The sequence below is a fragment of the Tyto alba genome, unplaced genomic scaffold (genome assembly GCF_018691265.1).
Source record: "Tyto alba isolate M040663 unplaced genomic scaffold, T.alba_DEE_v4.0 Super-Scaffold_22, whole genome shotgun sequence".
Classification (NCBI taxonomy): Eukaryota; Metazoa; Chordata; class Aves; order Strigiformes; family Tytonidae; genus Tyto; species Tyto alba.
In genome coordinates this window covers 14224201-14251031 of record NW_024881296.1, presented here as the reverse complement: position 1 = coordinate 14251031, position 26831 = coordinate 14224201, and the positions used below count along the sequence as shown (strand labels likewise).

Below are 26831 nucleotides of genomic sequence, written 5' to 3'. Positions count from 1 at the left end.
ATGCCACCCCTTCAGTGCTTTCCAGCCACTTTCATTCCTGTCCAGTTCCCATTAGAAAAGCCTTCCCAAGTTGAGAGCCCAGAGTGCTTACAAAGCTCACCCTTGGCGACGCCTGCTGCTTGGCAAAACAGATCTCCACTGATCATGCCAAATGAGAGCAGTTCAGAAATCTCAGGAGAGCATGTGCAACTTTCAGATTCAGGTGGGTAAAAAGTGCTGGAAATCTGAAGTGAAATCTATTGTGCAAACCCTGTGAATTTTTGCCCTTGCTAATGATTTGTTACTGATTTTATTGAAGGTCAGAGGAAGGTGCCTTGTTTTTACGGTGGCTTGTTATTAAAGCATTTAAAGTATTTTAAACTTGATTTTTTTACTTTTCTGATCAGTCATCCTGTCTCTCCTACTGACAGGGAAATTAGGCCTTGTAGATATAAAGAGAGCAGAAGGTCATTAAATTGGAAAAGCTGAGTTATATGAAGTAAGGAGTGTGTTATATTTAGGGGGAGAAGCAAAAAAAGTAGGAAGTGGATATAGCTTCCAAGGGTGAGATAACATGTTTTTTTAGCTAAGAAGGCCTGATCTTTGTCAGCAATCTTGATGTTTCTCAAACTGACATGGAGTCACATCATTCGGAAGAAAACCAATGTAAGCTGTTACTTGGTGTCTTCTCTTTGCTATACTTTGCCAGCCTTGTCTTCTGTGGGAAGATACCAGAGTGAGAAAGAAGAAAGAGCGATTTGAGAGAAATCAAAAGCTGATTTCAAAATGGGTGGAAGAAGAACAAAAAGAAGTGGAAATGAAACTGTTTAAAGCGGGAGAGGATTTAAATCAGGCTTTCATCCTGGATTCCTTTGAACTTTTATAGCAAGACCTGAATGTGATGCTGTAAGACTGTCCCATAATACAATTGAAATTTTAATTTCATATTCTTCAAGCTAATTCAGGACCAGTACTGTCACTGAAACAGTCTTGTCTCCTTCTTGTGCCTGTCACGATTATTTTCTTGCTGATTTAACCTGAACCAGGGTCAGTTGCCCAGTGAAGTTTATCAGAGGGCTTCAGAAATACTTCTGCCAGCACAACTGGGGAGAGGGCAGTGGATAAGGTCTGTAGGAACCTGAGAGCAAGAACACATTAGGACAGAGGACAGGGAGAGGTATAACTGCTTTTTTTGACAGCAGTGCTGACTTAGACCTTCTTCGTATGTGTAAAACTAAGGCTTGAAGGTGCAGAGACCTTAGTACATCTGGTTAACTCCTAACTGGAAGCTGGTCAGTGCAGTTGCCTTTGAAATACCTTTCAGTTGAACATGTGCGTGGCTGAACTGAGACTTTCCTGACTGTTGTGACAACTGTGGGTTTTTACTGCTGGAAACATAAACATGAGTGTACCAACAGCTCATATAATACTTTGCATTCTTATTTAAAGGGATAAGCACCGACCCACTGCTTCAGTGTACTGAGAGCCCTACAAAAATACTTACCAGACAAGATGCTCAGGAGGAGAACAGAAAAGAAAACAAAGGTGAATTACACAGCTGCTTGGACACATTGTTTTTGCCTTGCACTCGGAAGCACTAGTTGAAAATAACAGTGCTGGGGCATTCTGGAGTTTAGAGCATTCTGGAGACAGCATAGCCTCACACATGAGATGGTGAAGAGGGACACATGGGTTCTGCACTCCTTGCTGCTGTCAACCTACTGTGTCACCTCTGCCTCCTCAGCCATATTCTGGTGCAAGGCAGGTGAGAAGGTTTCAGAAACAGCACTTCTTGTCTGCTGTCACACGGGAGATTTTTGGTGTGTAGCTAGAAAAGGCTGAGGGAAGGTTGTAAAGCCTTTGTATTGCTGTTGTTGGATCAGAAAGTTCAGTGTGTTGCAAAGGACTTCAGTAGCACTGGGTGCGTTAATGGAATTAAGTGAGCTATATAGTTCCTGGCTACAGAAACAGTGTGTAATATGAATGAGCCAGCAAAGGCTCTTTGCTCCAGTTGACAGGCCTAACAAGCTAAGAGGGCAAGTCTCTATTAGCTGACACCTAGAAAAAGAGATTAATTGAAGTGGAAGCGTTCTTGTTGTAATGAATTTAGCCAGTAAGTTTCAATAGAAAGATGTGCAAATTTGCACTATTGTGAAACAAAATAGAAAATGCCCAGTTAGAAAGTCTCATGTGTACAAATACTGCTCGTTAAACTGTTTAATGAACTGACGTGCAGGTCACATGATTACAGACACATGAGTAGTTCAGTACTGGCTAGCAAAGTATCTCCACTGCAATGTTCTGCAGTGAACACATTAACCAAGCATTACAAATCTCTTGAGACAGGGAGTAAAAATCATACTGCTTGCCCTTTCCTTATTTCTAACAACTAGACTTGAGGATCAGCAGCCTCTTTTTATCATGGGTTGCATCCTTCCACCTCCTTAATCAATTGTATTTTATAAAGTGTTTTCAAAAATCAAAATCTTGCAAATGTTCTTGGAAATATAAACCTTTCTAATTTATTTTATGATGTTTATTTTTCATTTATTCATTCTATAGAGGCTTTGTTTTCATTGATCTTTTTCCTGCTGCTTAGATACCAGCCAATTAAAAGAAAGGAGTTTCCCTGAAACTTTTTCTGCTGTCAAAGAAGAACAAAGAGAACAAGTAAAGGAGGAGATTCCTCCACCTCCCTTTGGATTAGAGGGGAAGATGAAGAGTGGAACCATAGAAGATAGGTGAGAAATTATCTTAATCAGTCAAGCTACAAAAGCATGTTTTCCTTGATTGTACAGATACTGTATGTGTTTTATTTGCAATACAAAGGCTCTTCTCTATGCTTGAGAGTGGCAGGTATGCATGGGCAGAGATTGAACAGATTTAGGGCCTGGCAGTTGACCTACATCTATATAATGCGGTGCTGATTTAGTCAATTTAAATGAACTGGTTTTGCTACTATGACCTTCAAAGGATAGAAGTAAGGCAAGAGTTGGCAAGGAGATAACATCTTTTGTTATGCCACTATTTCTTCTGCAGTGGCCGTCAGTTTGTGATGGCAGCATCAGTTTGAGTAGCTCATTCATTCTTAACCTTGCTCTGCCTCTTCAGCTGGGCCAAGACCAAATTTTATGTGCCTATATAGTGAACAGGTCAGCAAAGTAATCCTTGTTAAAATTATCTGGAGAGAGGAAAAACGTAACATTTAACTTGAATTGGTTCTCTGATCTGGTTCATTACTGCACTGCAAAAGGAGTTGTAACAGCACAGAGAGGGTGCTTGTGGCTAGACAAGAATGGGTAGGTTGGCAGTAGTGCTAGAAGAAATGCTTAGAGCTGTTACCTTTCCTCAGCTGATGTAGAAAAAAGCAGCAGCTTTTTGGCACACTGAGCCTTCCATCAAGCACAAAAGAGAAGCAGCAAAATTCTAGGCAAGTACAGACTGAGAGTAATTGTCATGAATGTGTTTCTAGTGCATTAACCGTATGGGAGTTGGGCAGAGAAGGAAGACAGGGATCTCCAGGGCAGAAGCCTGGGAAGAGGTGTCAGGACCATAAGCACCTCTGGGCAAGTGGGCCTGTCCACATATGCCTTTCTGGATCAGCAGTGAGCTTCTGAAGTCTGTCTCCCAGTCACCCCCACTTGTGCTTTGGTTTACATTGTGGTCGTAGCATGAGCTGGATGAAACTAAAGCACAGAATGTATTCCAGCTCTTTATGACATTTTTGCTATGGGACAAGGCTATAGTTAGTTTGAAGCAAACTTCCCTGAAATGCATATTGTCTAATGTTGAGACCCCAGCAACAACAGTTTTGCTCTACAGATCTAATCCTATTAGGCCATGCTGTGTGCCAACAGATAGAGACAAACTGACAAACAAAAAGATTATCTGTGGTACAGTGATGATACATGGAGGTGGGGTATAGAAAGAACAGTAATATGCTGCATAGGCAGTATGTCTATGAAATCCAGAATTTAAAAATATTCAGTAGAAAATATTAATAAGTGACTAAATGAAGGCTCTAGGCACACTTCCAGTGAAATAAGATATGTTCATGCATGCTAATTCAACCCACTCTGACAGAGATAGTGAGCTCTTTGTGAATGTAACCAGCCTTAGTCTGGAGAAAATGTCTGAAATAATTTTTCCTTTTGACTATTTTCTATTTTTAAGGAGAGACTGATACCAGCCAAAAAATGTTACTTGCTAAAACCATAATTAATGTTTAATCTAGACAGGATGTTTTGAAGTGAGACTTAGATGTCACACAACAGTGGGCTTTTTATTAACGCACTTCACATTTAAAAAAAAATGCAGAGAACATTTCAGTTCTAAACTCAACATCAGCTCCATGAGAATTATCAAAAGAAAACTAATTAGAAAACCTTACAAATAAGTACCTTCTTGTTCCTTGCCTAGGCCAATCACACCAGCCATTGGTATTAGACAGAAGACTTCTGAAGAATTTGTTGAAGAAAAACTTAAAGTAGACAATCATCTCATAGAAACACAGCAGAAGGATCAGCAGGTATCCTGCCATTGGTGCATTCACTTCTTTTTGACAAGTTCTTATGGACTTGGGTATTGTGTAGGCTCTGTTTTGGGTCATTGCATGGCAGCATATTTTTCCACTGTTCTTTCATGTGATATTGGAAGTTTTTTTCCAAAAGTAAAGAAACTGTATTACTCTGTCACTGTCACATTCCCCACTGTTTCCCACTGGATTTGTCTTTTTCCACGTACTTTCTGGGTCATAGTTTGTGCCCGAGTCTCAACACACTTAGCTAAATTAGGCCTCAGGGTTGATTCTGTTAGTTTATTTCATACTAAATGGTCCATGCAGTCTCTCATGTGCCACTAATGTGAGAATGGGGGCATTTCCAAATACAGTTTTTTTATAAGGGCCAAGTACAGTAATGCTGTTCTGCTTTTTGCCTTATGTGCGGATTGAGATGAGTTTATGGCTGACACCTCTAGGTGTCAGACTCAGCTTTTTGTTAGGCTTGTTGACTTGGAAGATGCACGTTTCATCACTCAGGAGTTTTCTCTATGTCTCTCCGGCAAAATAACATCTCAAACTGATGCATTTATATTTTTGTGTCACACTGTAAAAACCACTCAAACTTCATTTAAAAACAAAAATAGACAGAACATTTCTCATCTTCTGTCATATAAACACTTATAGCCATCTTAACCATCTGACTCTACTAATGAATTAATGGAGCTGCCACATAGTGACTGCTTCTAAAAGTTCTAGTACTTTCCCTGTACTCTTGGGGCTGTTACTTATATACTCAGTTATCCATAGTCAGTGTTTTGAAAACTTCTGGTGTCTCAGCTTTTTCCATTATCATAAATACCCTTCTTTCTGGAGAATAATTCTCAGATTGTGATTGTCAGGATTTTTGGTGTTTTTTTCAGAGCAAGGCGAAAGTAACACCTCATAAGGCTTTTCTGAAACGAAAAGAAGGTATGGCAAGGCTCAAAAAAAATAAACAGAAGACTTTAGAAGAAGACAACAAGCATTCCAGAAGAGCTGGTTTGGACTGCTGGGGTCATTTCTCCCAGTCTGGTCAAAGGGATTCAGGCATACCGCAGTCAGGAGAACGCTCTCCGTTAAATCTGCAGGTCAGTAGCTCCATGCAGATGGGTACACATGAAAAAAAAGCAGACTGTGCTTTAGCTGCGTGGGAGATAAAGGCTCAGACTGACTGTGAAGCAAAAACAGTTGAGCAAAGTGCAGAAGAAAAAGAAGTGATTGGAAGAGATGAAGATGCAAAGGAAAATCCTGCTGACTCACCACAAAGGAGGTGTCCTGAAATCCTGGAACGATGTCCTGAAACAGTAACAGAAATGAACTTACAAATAGGTGAGGAAAGAGAAACTCGTTATATGAGCTCCCTAGGGCAAGCAGGTAGAACTGATGGAAGATCTGTGGAGAGTACCATGCAAAAAGACCTAGGTAGGGTGGATCAGCCTCTGAAGGGTCACTTCACAGAGGGAGCAAAAGCCCCCTTAGAAGTCCTGCAAAAGCATTCTCCACTTCAGGATTTAGAAACAGATCACATCAAGGAGGCAGGGTGGAGTGCAGGCCCTGCATTCAGAGAGGGTCAGAAGTGGGTTCAGATATACCCACAGGAACTTGTTTCAGGGAGCCAGAGCTCACAAAACAAAAGACACATCCATACTGGGTTTAAGATGGTCAATGATAAGATTGTAAAAATTAGATGTAGCTCACCTGAGGCTGTGGATAAGGGAAGCTCATCCTCAGCCTTGCGGCAGGAGTGGCAAAGGAAGGGGACAGCTGCCTCAACGTGGCAAACTGCATCTTTGTCCTGTGAGTCAAGCTGCTTATCCTCCAGCAGTGATGATGACCCCAAATCTCACCATGCTCAGTACCCCTCCCAGCATGGGCTTCAGAGAATAGATCATACTGACAGACATTTGGAGCTCTCTGATGATGATTATGCTAGTGATGAGCCCAGTGGAACTGAAAAAATGTCTGCTAAAAAGCACAGCAGATCACCCCCAAGGAAACAAGATATTCAAGCGATCTCAAGACAAAGTCTCTCCTGCAGCACAAGCAGCAGCGATTCCAGTACTGGGGCTGCCAGGCTGAAAGGGAGCAAGGCTCGCTCTTCTCTTCAGCCCTCCCTATTTTATCTCACAAGGTTGAAAAGGAGAGAGCAAGAGCTGGAGTCAAAGAACGAGGGTAGGGCCAGGGATGTTAAAAGCCTACATCTGCCATCCTCAACAGTAGCTGGTGAGATTCCTGCTTTCAAGATTAAAGAAACCCCTGCAGTGGAGGAACTACAGAAAAAACTGTTTACACACACATTAGGTAAGCGCTAGCTGAGTTTTGATTTACATTTTTTTTCCATAGGGGAAAATAATTTCTCTTGCATTTATGACTCATTCCGTCTGTGCTCCCTATGCATATGCCCACCTCTGTTAGTATTTCTCAGTCCTAAACTAAAAAAAAAGAGAAGAGGGGAGAGATATATCTGCAAGCCCCTTGTTATGCTTGGCTTTCCATTGTCACTAGCCATTTTTCCTAAGTCTATTGCTTGAACTGCACTTCCAGGAGTAGACTTTTGAGCCAGTGAGATGAGTGAAAATCAGTGAGTCCCTGGAGTCAGTGCTAGAGTTCCCTGTAGCTTAGGTATGTTTCTCCCACTGACCCCTTGAGAATGAGATGTTCACATTTTCTATTTATCCTCCTCAGAGGTAATGTGACTTTAAAAAAGATGGGGAAAATAATTTCTCAGATTTGCATGTTTTGTTCCTAAGACACAGAGAGCTTCAGATCAGTGGAAAATTATTTCCTAAGAACATCTTCACTCAGTTTGTCTTGAGTGAGGTCCCAGTTCTTTGGTCAACCAATCTTTCTAGTTTTTTGGCCCAGTGATCTTACTTATGGCAATGAAATGGTATCCCGCTTGAGCAGGATTTACTCCTTTTTATTAAACTGGTTCTTGACTTTTCTTCTCTCTTAGTTTCCACTGAAGGACTTGACCCACCTTGACTCCTCATCCCAAACACACTGGCTGGCTTTTTGTGTAGGATCAATCAAAATCAGTTGTCTTGTCTGCAGTAATCACTAGGGCAGAAATATTAACTTCTGATGGTTCTCAATTGCTCTGTCACAACACCCTAAGCACACTCTACTCCATGGCAGGCTGCTGTTAAAAAAGGCTTCCTGAGGCTTCTTTGAAAGTTACATTCAAAATGAGGTTGAACTATCATGTGGCATTCACATTTCTGAAAAGTAATTCAGCTACCGACACTGACATAGATATAGTCCCAAATCCGTTTCACTTTTCATGATTTGTAGGGCTTGGATTGCGCTCCTAAGTACTATGCTGGGAACAGAATACTTGCATAATTAGGCAAAGATACATTAATTCTTTTTGATAGATTAAGCAATAAAGCTTATGCACTTATGCAGTCTGTGGTTTTAAATATGTAGAAAGGGTTCATAAATATTCACAGAGTTCTGTGTACTAACATAGATGTCTTTGTAGAAGAAACCCAGAACATCCTTACCAGAGGATTAGAGACTGGTTTATATTTCAGAGGAGCCCCTTCACTGACTAGGGTGGAAGAAGAACAAGAAAAAGCAATGAATTTTCACAGGTAAATCTGTATACACCAGAAATTGATTTGTGTGTGCAGTGAGGCAAATATTTCCTTTAGGATCCTTAAAATCAGGCTGCTAAATTCTTATTTATTAGCTTGCTTCTTTTTGAGGGCATCTATGCTGTCTCAGAACTGAAACACTTATGTAGCTGTCTAGCTTAAGAGTAAAGCACCTAACTGAAAGAGAGTCAAATCTGAAAACTCTGGTGGAGGTTGGCCTTTAAAGCTGAGTAATGCCAAATGTTTTTTATAAATTGATGGACATACTCAGATTACACTGCAATCAGTAAGAATTTTACGGTATCAGGCCCCTCACAGAGTAAAGGATAAAATTCTTGTATCAGATTCACATCAAGGTGGCCTGTATTTCCAAAGTTAACAAAAAGTTTATAGCATACATCAATGCTAACAGCATTGTTATTTCAGGAATACCTGTCTTCAAACTAGACTGAGGATGCATTTGGTACCATATAAATGAAGAACCTGAAAATTGGAGAGAGTTGCTTTGGTAATTTGTAATTATTAAATGCTGAAAATTAGTTTGGTTTGGTTTGAATTTTATATCTCCCCAGAAGAAAAAAGATTCCTTACCACAAAATCCCTGCAAGAACTAAGTTTTGAAACTATGGGGTTTGAAATGGAAGTGCCCTCACAGCTGTAACTAATTACAGGTCATGCAAATACCTCTAATAAAAATTGAGCATGCTTACAATCAAATCAAATGCGTATTTTTAATGTGATGAAAGCTGTTAGCAATTACTAGGTATCATCTACTGTAAAGACAGAAGAGATTCTTTTCCTCTTTGCATTTCAAGTCAAGTTCTTAATTAGTGCCAAATTAGCATAATCTATTGATTTTGATTTTTATTTTAATATATAATACAAAGTGAGAAATTATTTTTCATGTCTGCATGTCCATTACTCTTTATTTCAAAGACCATGGGATTAGTGCCAAAGGATATTTCTGAATAACATTTATCAGTTTGTATCATTTCCTCCTATATCTGTCTTTCAGCAAAATACTTTCAATGTCTTAAACATATTGGAAGATGATCTCCAGCTGACTGTGATAGGTGTTCCAGATGTGAATATTTGTGGGACTTGGCAGTTCATAAACCTACTAATGAAATTAGGTGCTGCTTTTGCTTTTACTGGTGTAAATTTAGGCTGTGGTGTGATGCAGTAGTGCAGAATTACTGCAGTGCTGCACTCATCCAGCACTTCATTCTCTGCCTGCTGACAGTGCTGCCTCACAGATGACATGACTTTGATTTTTTCATGATAGTGCAGGTTTTTAAAAGAGTTTTCCATGGATTTATTGATGTCATTAGCCATGGTAGCCCTTAATATTTCCATATAGAAGTTTATGCCTGCCTAGTATAATCTGTACATCTTTTCACTTACTTTTTCTAACATATGAGCTAAAACTAATTGCGAAAGGAAGCTTATCCTCCTTGATGGTGATGGCCTTGTGATGATTTATGTAATCTGAGGGTGTGCCTTGTATTCTTAAACCAGTAACCTTATTAGCAACACAAGATGGCCACAACATCAATAGCACTTCACTTGTGCCACATTGACAATTTGTGCTCCCTGGAAGCAAAGAAAATCCTTTTGAGAGCAGCACAGCGTGTCTGGACCTGTCTGGTCTATCCATTCTTTTGTTTCCAAGCACTTTGTTTTCAGACCCTTGCAGGCATGAATAATGTAGGCAAGAAGGTGAAAACAGTTGGGATGTAGCATGTTACGTGTATCTGGTGCCTAATGGAGCCTGGACAGTACTCAAGGCAGCAGCCTGTGGCTCCACCCTTGCAGCATTGGGGTAGTCACTGCTGGCTCCTGGCATCAGTCAGAGGATTCAGTGATGGTTATTTCCTTGTTCCTTCAACAAGGATAGCTTTTTTGCCATTTTTAGTATATATATTCCTTGTAGTATTGAATTTGCACTCTTTCTGGACCAACAGCAGTAGCCAAAATGTTGGGGTTTTTTTCCCATCTGTGTTTCACTAAAAGACTTTTTCTTGGAAAAAAGACTTTTGCTTCATGTATGTTTTTGCCCCACAGCCAGCCTGCTGCGATGTGCCTTCTGCAGAGCTGTGCCTCTGATGCATGCAAGAATCTGAGTTAGCACAAAGTGCTTAGCCCTTTTTATGTATTTTACAGCTGTGTTGTGCACTTAGCTCCTATTTGAAATTTATAACTGGGGTATGAACTGATTGTCAGAGGTTCCAAAGAAGTATTGTGTGTGCTTCTCTGCCCTTGGTTATTAAATTTCCGCAGTCCAGGATCTGCTTTCCAGCCTTGAGGCAAAGAGGCACAGCAGAGTACCTCCATACGATTAACCTGTCTTACCCTGCAGACCAAAGTGGCTGCAACTGAGCTGTCTGCTGGACCTGATCCCTGGCCTGCATTAACCTCCAGACCTTGCCTGGCATGGCCTAGGGCAGCGCTGGGTGGCCAGTGCCTAGACCAGAGCTTATGCTAGCAACACGGCGCTCTGGACAATGGCACATTTGGGTTCATGCTCCAGCTCTGATTAGTTTATTTGTACAAATGTAACTCTTGTGCAAGTCTGAAGAGGTTGATATCAACTGAGATACTGGAGGGAGTAGCTACATGGATTTTACTTTACAAGGTGCATGGAAGTTAAGACAGTACTGTTCAGTCTTCAGTGGAAGAAGTTATATATAGCTCTTGTGTCCTGCTTTTGTTCTAGTACATTGTATTTCAGGGCAACTGGTATGGATATAGAGCAGTGGTAGGCTGGACAGGCTTATTTAGGCTAGAAGACAACCAAAAAATAAAAATTAAGTAATGAATTGTAATGAGCAGCAGGATATGGGGAGTTCATTTATCTCTTAGTATATTTGAGAACTTTTATATTTCACGAACTTTCGGCTTTCACAAACTTCCAGCTCGTGTTGCTTTTTGAGTAATAGTGATGGCCAGATGGTGGCTGTAGGCCATGAAGTGAGCCAAAGCAGGAAGCTAACAAATAATTTAATATCATATTAAAAATTAACTAAGCAGCTAGATCATAGTCATACAAATATAGTCCGTTTGAGGATATGTAAAGATTTATACTCTTCCTCTCTTTCTGAGTTAAGTGTACTTCCAGACATCTCATACCTGGAGACATTGAGTTCAAAGGCAAAATCTCTTCCGGGTGCTGAGCTCCCACATTTAACTCTTGAAGTATATTTACCTGTGGAAAATAAAGTACTTTATCCCCTTTCATTCAAGCCCATGGCTGTTCTGATTTGTAGTAATGACTGAGCTGATGGAAATACAGCTCAGACCACAGCCTTGCAAGATAAAATTCTTCATCAGTGCAATGCCAGGGAAAAAGCTGTGCCTTCTTCAGGTCTGTCCTAATTCAGGTATTTCTCTGAACAGAAAATGTGTTTAAAAGCCTCTAAGTTCACAGTCATTACGTTGTCAGAAAATTTCAATGAGAATTGTTTCCATCTGCTCAGTAGAATAAATTTCACAGCTGAGCACATGCATGAGTGTTCCAGGTGATGAAGGACCTCAACTTTGACAAGTACTGATAACTTGTTGCCTCTCCCAGCAGTATCAGCATATATGGGACATGCCTAAGCCCTCCAAAAATCATGCCCAAAGAAGGTACATCTAAAGGTAGTCCATTATAGTCTTTATGACAACTTCATACTCTTTGTTTACCTTATGAACAGAACGCAAATGGACCAGCTCAAGACTGTCAGAAGCCAGGAGGTAACTCACCCTTTGGAATACAATAGAGACCAAATTCACCCACTGCAGAAAGAAAAAATTGACCATAGCAAGTTCAAAGGAACAGCTAGAGTCACTGGAGAAAAAGTGAAATCAGAAGAATTACAAGTAAGCTGTCTTCTGTGGAATAAATATGCAGTTCTCATCAATTAATAGCCTTCCATGCAGGCATATTAAGGTAGTACCTGAATCCCTCCATTTGCCACGGCTGGCCAATTATTCATGCTGCTAGTTGAGGACAGTTGTGTGTACAGTGAAGATGTTTTATGTAAACAGGACATTGCTTTGATTTGTGTTTTAAACGTACATCTCACTTTATATAAGAAAAAAAATTACGTTGTGATTTCTATTTCTTAAGGAAGGTTGTGATGTTCCCATGTTCCTTATACTTCCTTGTACTGCTTTGCCCAGATCTGAGCTCATTCTTGAAAAATTTCCAACTGCTGCCATAGTGGGCCTTACATCTTTTTGATATAAAAAGCTATTGTGCCACAGAGTTATCGGCCATCATCCTCTGTTCTCATCCCTGAGCTGCGAGTTTGTTGATTTTTTTCTTAAACTACCCTGACCTTTGGATCTGATGTATTTTGAGGATATCTAGCTGTGTACCTAACAACCTAACCAGCCTAGTAACATCCCTGAGTCATTTATTGTGTTTTTTTCTATGTTTCTTTAGGGGATTCTATCTGTTTGAATCCTCTATTGCAGCCTCCTTCATGATAAAGTAATCTCTGAATATCTGTGGCTATTGTCCCTATTAAAAAACAGCTAGACATCATATGACTTTAAGTAATTTTCTAGAATCACTGATAGAGAGAAGAAGAAAGAAAAAGAAGAAATGATAAAGGAAATGGGGGCTGCTAAAAGCTGTATTTTTATAGGGTAAAAGAGTAGACAATGGCAATGCTTAGAAATGTCTGGAACAGTATTCTGCTGCAAAAGGATGTCTACACCAAACATGTATTTGACAGCAAACTGACAATTTAAAATATTTTCTTGACCAGAAAAGTTTCAGAAAAAATAAAACTTGCAAGAGAGTACTTTGTTCAAACTTTCTATACTTTCTTTGTTTTTAATTTCTGTATTTTTGAAATACATATTTTTGTACCATGCGTACAGTGAATGTTTGCTCATGTGCCATATTTCTCTAGAGGTAACATTTACAAGAGAAAATGATTAACTGTTTCAGTGACGTTATTTTAGTATTTTGAATAAAAATATTTTGAATGTTCTTTCTGCACAGTATTTTGAAATATCATCTTTCTTTACACCCAGGATTTAAAAAAAAAAATTAGAATTTCTGCCAAAGAATAATTGAGTTTTCTGATTAGATCTAGTCATAGAGATGAAGTTTGATAGAATTGTTTTAATCTTTTGTTCCTGATTGATAACTTAATGAGTGCAGGTTCAAAAATTTAATTTTCTACAAAACAATTACACAACACTTTCTGAGTCATTTATCTGTGTGATTCCCATGTTCAGAAGTCTGATTCTTCATGAAAATGGCCAATGATTTTGCCAAATTCTAACCAGACAGATAACATTAACGAAAGGTGATTACAACACAAATGGGCAGATACACAAGTGAAGGAAAAGTAGGAAAATGTGCATGTGGTGATTGGTTGACTACAGATCAAAGTGCACATATCTAGCTTAACTTCATGAATATTCCATCTGCAGTATCTGGTATTATTTGCCATTAAAATATAACTTGCATTCTCACCTCTTTTGGAAAACATTCACATTTAATGGTGTTTGTTTGCATGATTAGTTTGCATTTCCTGACTTTCCTTCTCACAGCAAGGACTTCCCTCTGCTCACTTTGTAACAAACTGGTTGTTTTAAATATAGGAGTTTGCAAGGTAGTGGGTTTTTGTTAGTTTGGGGTTAGGTTTCTTTTTGTTTGTTTGTTTGTTTTTAAGAAATCATCTCAAATACGTTATTTCTATATTGCAGACGTTTATATTGAAGAACTTTTTATTGTAGACTTTTAAGCAGAACAAAGAGTCCATGCTTCCTTCTGGATGTATAAGGTGGACATGCCTAGTCCAGAGCAGGCAATGACATGGCACACTTTTTTTCTACTGGTAGATATTAAAAGAGCAGATTGCTGGACTGCAGGAGGAGTTCAAGAGAAATGAGTCCTGCTGGCATGCTGCCTACAGCAAGCTGAGAGACCAGGTTGAGGTGCTGACCAGGCAGAACATGGAGCTTCAAGATGAACTCAGAGTTTCAGAACATCAGAGACAGAAAGCAGAAATCCCCACTGAAGCTGTGAATGTCACGGACAGAAAATCAGAGACCCTGGTACTGGAAGATATTATCTGTTGAATACTGCTTGAAAAATTCCGGAGTAGTTTTTCTTTGGAGCTGGCACATGTGAATACTATTCCTCTATTCTTGACATGCTTAGTCTGAAGGGAGGGAAATCAGCTCTGTAGTATGCCATATAAAATAAAAACTTTGTGTGGTACTCTTTTACTTAGCCTTACTTATCCATGAGGTGGGCACCTCTACAAGGTGATTCAGCCAGCCTATCTTAGATGCTTGTATGAGGGCTGATGTCTCCCTCCACTAACTAGGGAGAGACTCTAGATAACTAATTTACATTCAGTGCCTAAGTTATACAACTGAAGTGTCCTGAAGTGAATTCTACTCTTTATGTGTATAATGTCATTCAGTTCTTTTATTAAAACAGGTCTTCAGACAGGTGCAGGCTGGTTTCTGGCAATAGATACAGTGGAACATTTTATTAAACCTAATTTCAGTTCTTATTTTGTGCTGTGAACTTTCTGGGAAGAAAACACTGTCAGTGGCCTGCCTTACAAACACACAAGTTGGACTCCTGAATGGGAATTACACTGGGGTGGAGCAGGAAGGAGAATCAAGGTGGAAAATATATCTGGCTAGTGTAAATGTCTCTGGTGATCTCCTGAAATCAAAATGGTTTAATCGTAGGTTCACAGATTCTCTTGTCACTTCTCATTCAGTATCCCATTTGTTTAATATACTTGTAGGGTTACTTGTTGCCTTACTATATAGCTGAGTAACTTAATGTAAGGGAGGTAAAGGAAGGAGAAGAATGCTGTGTTCCACTTCTTACACAGGAGACAGCAAGTCTTGGTGAAATTAAATGGTTCAGACTAGAATTAAAAGGATGGAAGTCTGGTTTGAGTGGGTCATTTCATCTCCCTGTGTATTCAAGGGAGAAAAATATGTGCCATTAAAGAGGGATCAATTTCATCTTATGTGCATCAAGGCAACCAGAACAAATAATTATCTTCTACAGGGTATAGCCTGGTAAGATGAATCCTACTCTTCCACAGAGTGGCTGAAGCTAGAAGAAAATAAAATCGAGCCATTTACTCCTATATATTTCCCTAATTTGTAAATCTAATTTCTAGACATGTATCTTTAAAAGATGTTAGAACCACCAATTAACCTGTCCTTTGCTTTATGGAGTGAAGAAGGTTTGGTATCTCTTTTTATTTGATTTTAATGTACTTGTTAATGAGATTTTTCACGTAACACTATTAAGTTCTGTTGAAAATGTCATTTCGAGTTACATTTCACTTTATTTTTAATTTTCCCAAATATACCTGTTCATATGACTCATCCTTTTATAGATTGTGAAGGTCAAAAAAAAAGATTAGAGTCACATATACAGAATGAAAAAATATAAAAATTCCAATAAAAGCCAGCATAAGAAAAAGCTAATTGACTTCTGTTGTAGGCCAGATTTCTGTACTATTTCTACTGTTTTGGGACATTTGGTGATGTCAAACTACTGCTCAAGCCACTGAAGATTTTTGTTGTGTGAGCGTAATATTAGGATGCTGTATATAAAGATGCTAGGATGCCATATCCAAAAAGTGTTGTGTCTGATTCTGGGGAGTTTCAGTCCCTAGCAGAACAAGATGGGGTATTTAATTCATTGTGTCTAAATACCATAATTTTTATTAGAACAGAAAACCAGATGGCTTTGAAGTTTGTTTGATTCTACTAGCTGATTCTACTGACTTGAACTTAAAATTATATATTTACAACAAATTCTCCATTAGGTTGCAGAAGCTATTCTGCGAGAGACAGCATCTTCATCCAAACAAGAAGAAAGATCGCGGAGAGATAACCACAAGAGCCACAGCATCTCTCATGTGAGACCAAAGACATCTTTGCAAAACCACTTATTTAGAGATGTGAACAGTAAAGTATGCATTCCTATTGACAGTAGTTACTTTTCCACAGTTTCAAATATTTACTTAAGATAATGTTATTTGAAATCAAAATTTGTGCCAATGACAGTGTCTGTATAAGCATGGTCATGTTTTCTTGCAGTGGGATTGTGCTGTTATTTAGCATAACTTTGCTTGTAGTTTTTCTTCTGGTTTTGCAGTAGCAGAAGACAAAACATATTTCCTCTTCTAGACCTAACTGAATTGCCTGTTGTTTGCAGGTATGCTCTGAATTCATTGTACCTGTTACTTTACAGATTGGTTTTACAGGGAACTGCCATACCTTGCCTCAGCAAACAAAAAATCCAGTATTTTGCCATTTGAGTTTTTACATGCCAATAAGTACTAGTGGTCTTCTGCCTGATAAAGTCAGTGGGAAAATCATATGGCTTTTTACAAGTTGTGACAAGTTAACTCAGTATGTCAAGTGATATTCTTGTTTCTGACTGATATTTCTATGACTGATCCTCCACATCTGGCTTAACAAATTTCTTACACATCTCACTGTTTAGAATATATAGATATCTAAATATCTCATCATACTTTTCTTTCCTTGGCTTTGTATTTCTTGCTTCTTATTATGAGCACCTTGATTATTACAAGTCTCCTTTCTTCCTTTTGCTCACACTTAGCTGAAATCTGTGCTTTGTTCAAGAAAACATTCTTTCTGAAATTCCTCCTACCTACTGGAAACTAATCTCCTGATTCCATTGGCTAAAGCAAAATTTAGCTCAGATCAGCCAACACACTGCTCTCTCTGCCTGTTTAAGGACTGAAATCAAATGTAAAACATGTCACATGAGAAAGGAGGCAACTATTCCACTCTAGTGATCATGACAGTGTGCGTCTCAAAAGTCACTAGACAGGGACTTTAGTGAATCCTGCATGGTGCCAGATATTAAAAGAGATAATGATAAGAACAACTCTAACCTGAGTATGCTTAAAAGAGCAGAATCATTCATGTGTGAAATAGTAGCTTCAAAGAGGATGCAGATATTATGTGCCTGCCTTCAAGACTGGTTATTTTTCTAAGCAGTATATGTTGTTTATAAGTCAGAAGGTGGAGGGTTTAGCTGTAGAAAATGGTTTTCTTTGTTCTACACTGATGTCACACCTCCCCAGTCCTTTCTACAGCTGGTATCTCTCCAGTCCTCTGTGCTGTTATTACTGTCACTGACAGTATTACTAGCCAGACAAGTAATATGCAGTATACGATATGCAGTTGGTGGCCAGTAAAGTCAAAAAGCTATCTTTGGTAGCTTACCTTGGAAATTTTCAAGGTATAAAAGACTTTGTTTCAGCTGAACATCTCAAGCGCTCCTGTGAAATGAGTTAAAAACTGAAACATTTATTCTAAATAGAGACTTCCTAAGGCCCATTGAGTTTATTTTCCTCCTGTGGCACACAGCCATGTACCAAAAAAAAAAAAATGTGGCTTCAGCAACAGTTCTGAGAAGGGGGAAGTTGAGGACAGCAGGCATATTTTGACAGTTTGCCTACTCACTTGTATTTGAAATCATGATTGGATTTGGAGAACTCAGGCATATTCTCAGAATCTGCCTGCACAAAACATCTCCAAATTTAAGATAGAAATCACATTCCTTTAACAATGAATTCTATTAATTTCTGTACCTTTTAGCATCCTTGTCTGAAAGAGCTAATCAGTTACCTATCTCCTGCTCAGAACTGTTCTATGCTTGGAGGAAAAAATTTAGCCTTTTAAAATTCTACAACTTTCTGGTGTTGCAATAGGATTCCTTTCATGGCTCCTTCCTCATAAGCACATCCATTAAATTGTAATGTGATTTATTAATATAAATAAGAGATCACCATCCCCATCAACAACAGCTTCCATAAATTTCATTGACTGAAAGGAGAAAATTTTAGCTGTCAAAAAATGGCCCTAGTGACTCTTGTCAGAGAAGGAATTGTAAAGTCTTCCCATGTTTGTGCTTTGATAGTCCCATGTCCCATGAGCAACAGCTTGTGGACTTGGGCAAATGAAGCTGATGGCAAGTATGTTCTTTCTATGGACTGCTCACACTCACCTTCCCAAGAAGCCACTCTCCGGTGCACAAGACATTTCAAAATCAGAACACTTAGTACCATTTCGGTGGGTATTTTGAATGTTTCTTTGCTTCTGACCATGTGCTCACTCCTAATCATTCACCAGCTCAATGCATTAGCAACTCTTCAGCTATCAGTTCTGACAGATACAGACATCACCCCTTGCCATTTTTGGGATAGCTTCATCAATGTGGGCAGTGAGACTATGCCAGGCATTTCTACGTTAGGTTCAGCACCTTCAAAGTTTTGACTAGGCAAGAGTGCAGCCTTAGTTTTCCTCTCATATCAACATATTGTTTTCTTTGCAGCTGCCAACCCCTGGCAGTCATTGTATAAATCCCATTATCTCATAGCAGTTATGCAGGAATATTGTGTGTTTCCTCTGTGCTCTGATCTAAGGTCTCCAAGAAAAATTGGGGAAATGCTTTTGAGTAACTGTGATCTTTCCAGTCTAAATATCTGCTATAGTTTGTTTGCAGCTGTTCTTATCTCATTTCCCTTCTGTGGCTCACATCTGTATTAGGGTCTTACAAGGCTTGTGTCAGCCTTGATTGATGGAGAGGTATGAGGACAAAATGTAAAAAGGGTGGATGTCTGTCAAGTAATAATGAACTGTCACGCAATATATTTTACTGGGTCAGCTTAGTTGTGGTATCCCAGAGAGGGATATCTTTCCTGCTGTTGGCAGGGGGGTTGGGAATGAGGGATGAGAGCCTGAGAGCAGCTGTCAGCCTCACAGCATGCACCCTGGAATACCCTTGACTTGCACCATTGCTCAAGTAGAGAGAAATGTGGGAAGTAAAATAAGACTCCAAATAGAGAATTATGTATAAAATATGTGTGCCTGTGTCTGTGTGTATGCCCCCATGCACAAATAAACATTTTCCTAAAAGTTTTAAACACTTAATGATATATCTGTCATAGAAGGATTTTTAATGCTATTTGAAGATGTTTATATCAACTTAATACAAATGTATTCAAACCTTTTAGGCAATAAAAAGCTCTGTGCAAAGGGCTGATTCCTTGAGATTGTTGACAAAGGGACATCAAGAAAAGAAAATATCTAACTGCTCCCTTGGCAGAAGCACAACACCAACTGGCAGGATACCTCACCAGGGAAGACTGACACCTTTTGAACCAGAAGTAAGTCAGTAGCAAGGTCTATTTAGACTGCCTTTATTTTCTTTTTCCAGTATTGTTTAGAATCTGGATCAGGATCCTGATCCCCACATAGCTGCTGCTTGGCCTTCCTTTCCTGGCACTGCAAGTTTTTTCCCAGAAATTACCTTAGAGACTGTTTGTACACTGAGCTCTTTGGGCACCCACAGGCCAGACCGTGGGTGAATGCTTTGAAGCCTGCCCCGCTTGCTCTCAGAAAAAGTTCAGGGGTGATCACATGCACCAAGCATTGGGGAAGCACACGGGCCAGCAGGTCCCTGGGGGCCAGGAGCTGGGAACATCAAGGGCTCCCCATGGAGACTGGCAGGACAAAGCCTGCCTCACAGACCCAGCCAGGGAGGAGGGCAGGCTGGGGGTGGAGGTCAAGGTCAAGCCAGAATCCCAGTTGTCAAAGACCACAGTGATGAGACAGGTCTGGGGTCACAGCAGGAAGTCAGCCTGTGGGTCAGGTTTGGGATTTGGATTGATGAGGTGCATGGCCAGGCACAGGCATGGCTGCGATGCAACCCAACATGGACCACGAGCAAGAAGTGCAGCTTCCAAGAGAAGAGACAGGGGATGGGGGGGGATGGCCCTGTCTGAGGCTTCTTCCATCTTTCTTCACAACAGTCCGAACTCAGTTTAGACAGCTAAACTACTAGGAAGGTGAAGTGGACTCTGGTCATATTTCTGGTAGCTCCCACGTTACAGTGAAGCATGACTGTATGTCAGGGCCTTTCCATTTTGCTTCAGGTTGTACATCAACCCTCTCCTACTGGGAGAAGAACAGATGATAGAAAATCACCTGGAGCTGTCTCACATCTGAGTGGTGGTTTTAAGGGGCCTGGCTCATCTTCCTATGTAAAAGGTAAGATCTGTGGGAACTTTCTGCCTGCTTAGGGTGGTCTGCACTTGACTTGGAGACGGTGGTCCCCAACTCTTGGATCACAGGTAATATGTTGTCACTAAAACTCTCCTATGATCCTTAGAAAAATTATGAAACATATTTTACAAGAGAGAGGGAGAGCAGATTGTGCTCTTGCTTGCTTAGTCACTGAGTTTGTTGTCCTGGAAGCCCAGAAGGTGGGAGAATGGATGTAGTCTGCACTTCACTTTGGTCCAGGACAAAGCACCCTTGGGAGGATGCACAAGCTGGTAGCAAACATTATCAGTATAAGAGCAAGGTGTTGCAAGAATCTGAGAGTTAGAATCTTTTAAAAACCTTCTGAGATGGGTATGGAAACATGTGATTCAGCAATTTTCATATGCTTTCAATGGCCCCTTTTACTTTACTTTTTCTTATAGGCAAGTCTTTGCCCATTTCAGGCAGCTCAGAAGACATGCCCCTCTCACATAACCACAGCAACAACACTTGCAGCTTTTCATTCTGCAGTAACAATGAAGAAACAGAGGTATTTCACCATGTAACTCTACAAAATAATTCAGTGAGTCTGTGATCTTGGTTTTCATATATAGCATGCTAGCTCTCATTCATCTGGGAACAATACTTTCCTGGCTTTATTTTCTTGCCTCTACTCATGTTAAGTACACTCTTTAAAATAGTATTGAAATGGCTAACAAATAATATAGGAGATTTCTTTATCAAGATATTCCTGCACAACTGTTGGACATTAATAGATTTATGTTGCTAGTTAACACTTTGATTTTGGCTCAGGAAGAAGAGACTCTTAATCTTAAAAAGACAGAAAAATTGCTAAAACCTCAGAATAAAGTGGCTTTTGTGACCACACACAGGAGAAGTGGCATAAGTGCAAATGACAACAAAATATCTCCAGACAGTTCTGCTTTTCTGGATGCTGAAGCAAAGGTTTGAGCAACTTGAGATTCTGGCTCTTATATGATCAGCAACTGTCTTCTTTCCATTTGTGAACTGAAACAAAACACACCAAGAAAAAAAAATCTTCCATTCCCATTTCCTATGCTATGCAGTGGACACAGAGCTTTACAGATGGATCTGGCAACTTCAAGCACTGTGTTTACAGGTTTTTACTGGAGCATATCATTGCCCTGTAGGGAACAGTACTCTGTTCCTTTGGATCCCACAATTTAAAATACATCACATCTTCAAAATGTAATGAACATTAGTTAGTAACTGTTCTGGATGATATGTGTCAGATGTCAATTAACTTAAGGCTCCTTTATGCTGCCAGATAGTGCAAAGAGTACTCATCATAACAGTAAATTGGATGGGTAACATCCTGAATAGCCCCTAGTTACATAGTTAGCATTACCTGAAGCTAAGAACCAGGTAATTTGTTTTGGAAGAGCAGATCTAATTAATATCAGTACCTTTCTTTGCAAATCAGTAACTCAATACTCAGAGATAGTTTTGTTCTTTGTTCTTGTATTTATTGTCTCCATTTCCTGTAGTGTAGTTTCGCCAGAATGCACTCTTATCCCTTAAATTTTGGACTTTCTCTATGCTATATTTTTCTTTGCAAATTGAAATTAACTGGAGATAATGTGCAACCTTTTTTGTTATGACTAAAAGATCAAAATGCATTACAAATGCAAGGCAATACCAGAAAGAAGGGCAACTTTTCTCTATGTGTGTGAAAGTAAATATGATTTTTGCACAGTTGATTAAAATCAATTAACATTTTTTAAAAACATTTCTGTTTATATAACACTGACTGTGATGTTTTCATAATATAGCCTCCAAAATCAATATTATCTAGAAGGTCAACGTTACATCAAGAAAGAAGGAAAAGTGAGGAAGAGGTTCAGGAAAAAATACAGTATCGTGATGGAAAGGTGAGATAAAACAGGATGCAAACATACTTGAAGAGATCACTAATAGGACTGCAGTAGAAATAGGAACCACTGATTCAAGTAGCCATAAACAATTTTGTCTCAAATTAATTGTTTGTTTCTTAAAGGAGACCTGAACTGTAAAGTTCACACCATCAGTGGTAGGAAATACGTACAGCTGATGGGCTGGAAATCAACCAAATTATTTTCTTATCTCCCACACAGGTTTGCTCTGTGGTTTTCATCAAATCCTTTTTGTTTCAGCTACCTCACATGTGGGCTGGGAGGAATGATATGTTTACTATTAGAAAGGAAAACGTGCTAGTGGGGTAGTGATGGTGTCTGGCAGTGCAAGATTAAAGGCTATTCTTTTCCTCCCTTGGAAGTGAATCTAATGGCAGTGAGCTGTGCCAGCTGGACACCACTTGTGAGAGAGAGAAGTCTTTCATTATACACAGCTGGCTACACTTGGAGTAGCATCAGTGGGGCTGCGCTCGATGCAGCCTGTCCAGTTTGCTCAAGCCACCTGTCAAAATCCCCAGTGATTCCCCAGCTGCACCTAGAGATTGCTCCCAGCTGCCCCCTGTCCTGAGGCCCGTAGCTCAGTTTGGCAGCTGGTTTCATCCCTTTCCTGAAAGTTCATGTCATCCAGGAGGGGATGAATGGGCAATTCTTGCTGGCATCCCATTGTGTCCCTGCACTCCTTGCCACAAAACTGGATAATTTTTCCCAAGAGTGGCCATGTCACCATTCCTGCACAGAACCTCAGGAGTGATCTTGAAAGGCTCATTCTGTAGATGAGTCTATGCTTTGGAAATATGGCACATTGCTGTTGGGAAAGGTTGTCAGCAAGGTGACCAAGTGAGCAGGTGATAGTTTCACTGATGATAGACAAGCATTCATTTCAACACTGTCACTGCTCATCTAGGACAGATGTGAAGTCAGTCCCAGATGTCCCTTCAATTACACTGCTCCAAGAAGGCTTACCAAGTTAAATTATTCCCTTGATATTGACTGAGTTGTCAATTCTGGATAAGGTTTTTGGTTAGGTAAAGTTAAGACAGTAATTCAGTTTCTGTGTCTGCTCAGTTCTGGGCTTCTCTTCTCACCCCGTCAATACAGGCGTTGATTAATGAAACCGTAAGCAGTCATAGAAATTGCTTTTTCAATATAACAGTTGTTCATGGAATACTGGTTTGAGATGCCAATTCTTTTATAGCTAAAGCTGAGATGAGCTCTGTGAAAACTTCTACCAATCACAATTCCCTCTTGTAGAAGGAGCAAACGCATTATCTGTTCTTTTGATGGTCATAAGAAAAATAACTGTAAAAAAAAAGTTTACTCTGACATTTTTACCACTGGATTTTATTAATAAAATTGAGTGGTGGGCTGGACTTTCTTGTGCAACTAGAGAGAGAGGTCAAAATGGGGACTGATGTCTTTAGAAAGACATATGAACTCTCATTTAAACTATATGAACTTCGTACAGCAGTGCCTTTTGTCATAAGTAGGTGTAAGAACATCTTTCCATTACTAACTAGTAATGTTTAAATAAAATAATTTCTGAAAACCAAAATCTTGCCCTCAGGAAAATAGAGGTATTCTGGTTGGGAGGTTTTCCCTTTTTGTGGAGAGTCTGATAAAATTGGAACCATATGGCAGAGCTGTAGTACATCTTCTGGTTGCCTTCTTCTTTGGACTCCATCAAATGAATTATATTATGGGATTACATATATGCTGAACAGAACCAGTTGCCATAGTAATTCCAGGAAAATTGATTAACCAGAGGCTATGCTAGGTATGAAGTCTTCTCTGACCAGTGTATTTTTTGTAGAAGAGCACACTGATGACATTATTGCAAGCTGTTACCAAGAAGTTTTGAGCAATCTTGCATATCTCTGCATGCAGCTACCTTTAATTCTGTAGTATGAATGTCCATGCAGGGTTACGTTACTTGGAATAAAATGATTGTTAACCTGTGTCAGCAGTCTGTGTTAATACATTAAATAAGTTCAATCAATTTGGTTCACATGATCCAGAACCAGGGTCTCTTGAGTGCCGTGTGTGGAAGGTGTACCAGCATATATGAAATGAGTACAAACAGTAACTCCCTGAATTTGCTCATGGAAAAACCTCAGTGGCTTCCCTATTGCCACAGGGCTGTGTGCCTTACATCACTTAACAGAAAAACAAGGTGGTGGGGTGGGAACCTGGGCTGAGTACTAGACATAAATATATTTTGTGAAAAGAAAATTACTTTTGGCCTCTTTTACACACAAATGAGGCAAAAATAATGTACTTGTGCTACAGAGATAGCTTCTGAAATAGAAAGTCATTGTGTGACTTACTTCAAGCTCCAATTTAATTGGAAGGCAGAGCAATATTACTGATTTCCTTTGACTTTGTTTACATTAGACGATCTATGTGTTTGAAGGTAGAAGAGGTGCTTACTGATGGACGTCGAATCATCACGTTCCGCAATGGTACAAAAAAAGAGATCAGTGCTGATAAAAGGATGACAACGATTAGCTTTTTCAATGGAGATGTAAAGAAGATCATGCCAGATCAGAGAGTGGTGTGTAACTTATTTTTTTCTCTAAGGAAAATAAAATGATTAAGTGATTATCCAACAAGGTTCTGTCATTTATCTTGATCTATCAATTCTGGGAGAAATTGATGAGGAAGGGTGCTGGTTAAACAACCCTGAGTGGTGAAACTAGATCATCTATAAGACAAAAATGGAAAGAGATGAAAGTAACAGTCGAAGAAGGAACGAATGGGTAGTTAGCCAATCAGATTAAAGGAGACTGAAAGAAGGTAAAGGGCAGGGGCAGCCGTCTGAAGCAAGGACTGTTTTTTATATAATTGTAGGGTAGGTAGAACAAGGGGTTCTTCCCTCTTGGCATTATGTAAATATAAATAGTTAATAATAATATGAGCTTAATGTGAGCTAGAGTAGAAATAAGCAAGGCCTTGGCAGCAGCGGGACTATTTTAAATGAATAGTGCATGGATGGGAGCCAAAGCAACGTGGTGGGAAGATGACTTTCACGCGTGCACTGCTCTCTTGTATGCTACAGAGATGAAAGTAGCATCATCTAGACACAGCAATGAGGAGAGGGGTGAATGAGAGAAAGGAACAGCAGTGCAAACATAGCTACTTTCTATGGATGACAGAGACAGAAAATGACCTTGAAATTACTTAAGATGGCTTATTTTTAAGCACATTGTTATGGTTGAATCTGCTTATGCAAATATTCCGAACATGCTGCAAACACTTCACTTTCCTTACAGATTTATTATTATGCAGATGCACAGACAACCCACACGGCTTATCCAGATGGCCTGAAGGTGCTGCAGTTCCCTAATAATCAGATAGGTAGGTATGCAAGAGCTCATAAATATGAACTACATGTGCAGGAAGTTTTTGATTATGAAAGTCTGATTCTGACTCCAGCAGATTGGGTATTTTCTTCTCATTTTGCATTGTCTTTGCATTTCACTTCTAATATGTTCTATCACTTTACTGTTCAGTATCTTCCTACAAAGCAAAGATGATAATGGGATGTAAATGCATCTCTTCTAATTTTGTTTATCTGATGATTTGATTCTTTAATTTCTTTAGCAGTATGCTAGATATCATTTCTATCCTTACCACAATGTCCCCCCAAAAAACCCTGATCTAGATCTGTGTAAAGCAACACGAAAGAATACTAGACAGAGTTTTTACATTTTCTTTTCCACAGAAAAACATTATCCTGATGGCACACAAGAAATTGAGTTTCCAGATCACACAGTGAAATGCCTCTATAGTGACGGATTCAAGGAAACATTTTTTCCAGATGGTACAGTAGTAAAAGTAGAAAAGTAAGTCTCGTACTAATGACAGGAACCAGACATTGGAAACAAGGAAAATGATACTGACATTTAAAACTGTGGTTGAATTCTCCATGCTGGGAAATTTCCAGGTGGAATGAGAAAGGATTTGTAAGATAAGGAGAGATTTGCTACAATGAGGCACTGAAAATTGTTCACTTCCACCTTGGATGATAGGTGACCATTTATCACTGGAAAAGTGACTGTGAAATATTCCTCATTTAGTTCCATGTAACTTTACACTGACCAGGGTTACTGGGATCACGGTTGTCTGTGCTAACAACGTGAGTACTAAAGGACTCAGGATGAGGACTCCTGAGATAGGACCTTCTTACACGTCTCTCCTGGGCTTAGGGGGAATTCTGTTGTAAAACAGATTTCTTCCTTGAAAAATGCCTTGAGATCCCTGCATGAAGAAGGTTTGTAAAATGCAGACCTCACCATCCATTAGGTATTATACTATGTTCTGAAGTATCTTTGTATTGAAATCGCACTGAGATCAGATCTCTAGTGCCATCCCATGCAAATTCTGAGGTGAATTATAGCCTGAGAGTTTCCACTTGACATTATTTTCCACCTTCATTGTGGCACATTAGACAGCTCAATGAGATAGGTTCATAACAGACAGTGCCTTCTCATCACTTCATACATTGCTATTTCTTTCAGGAACGGAGATAAAATAGTGGTATTCAGTAATGGCCAAAAGGAGATCCACACTGTGCACTTCAAGAGGCGGGAGTACCCAGATGGCACTGTAAAAACTGTGTACTGCAATGGCAGACAGGAAACCAAGTACTCCACTGGACGAGTTCGAATCAAAGATGAGAAGGGTAACATCATCCTAGATAAGAAGTGA

General features: G+C 39.5%; 1 protein-coding gene across 1 annotated transcript; it reads left to right on the top strand.

Annotated features, from left to right (window-relative positions):
• LOC116962626 lies at nt 1–26831 on the top strand. Its single transcript, XM_042796123.1, has 18 exons — nt 1–202; nt 1429–1524; nt 2579–2720; nt 4399–4507; nt 5401–6820; nt 7992–8115; nt 11814–11979; nt 13963–14178; nt 15933–16079; nt 19161–19313; nt 20082–20196; nt 20634–20740; nt 21004–21156; nt 22005–22103; nt 24535–24675; nt 25394–25478; nt 25846–25966; nt 26642–26831. The coding sequence occupies exons 1-18, from the start codon at nt 1–3 to the stop codon at nt 26829–26831; spliced, it is 3786 nt and encodes a 1261-aa protein (XP_042652057.1).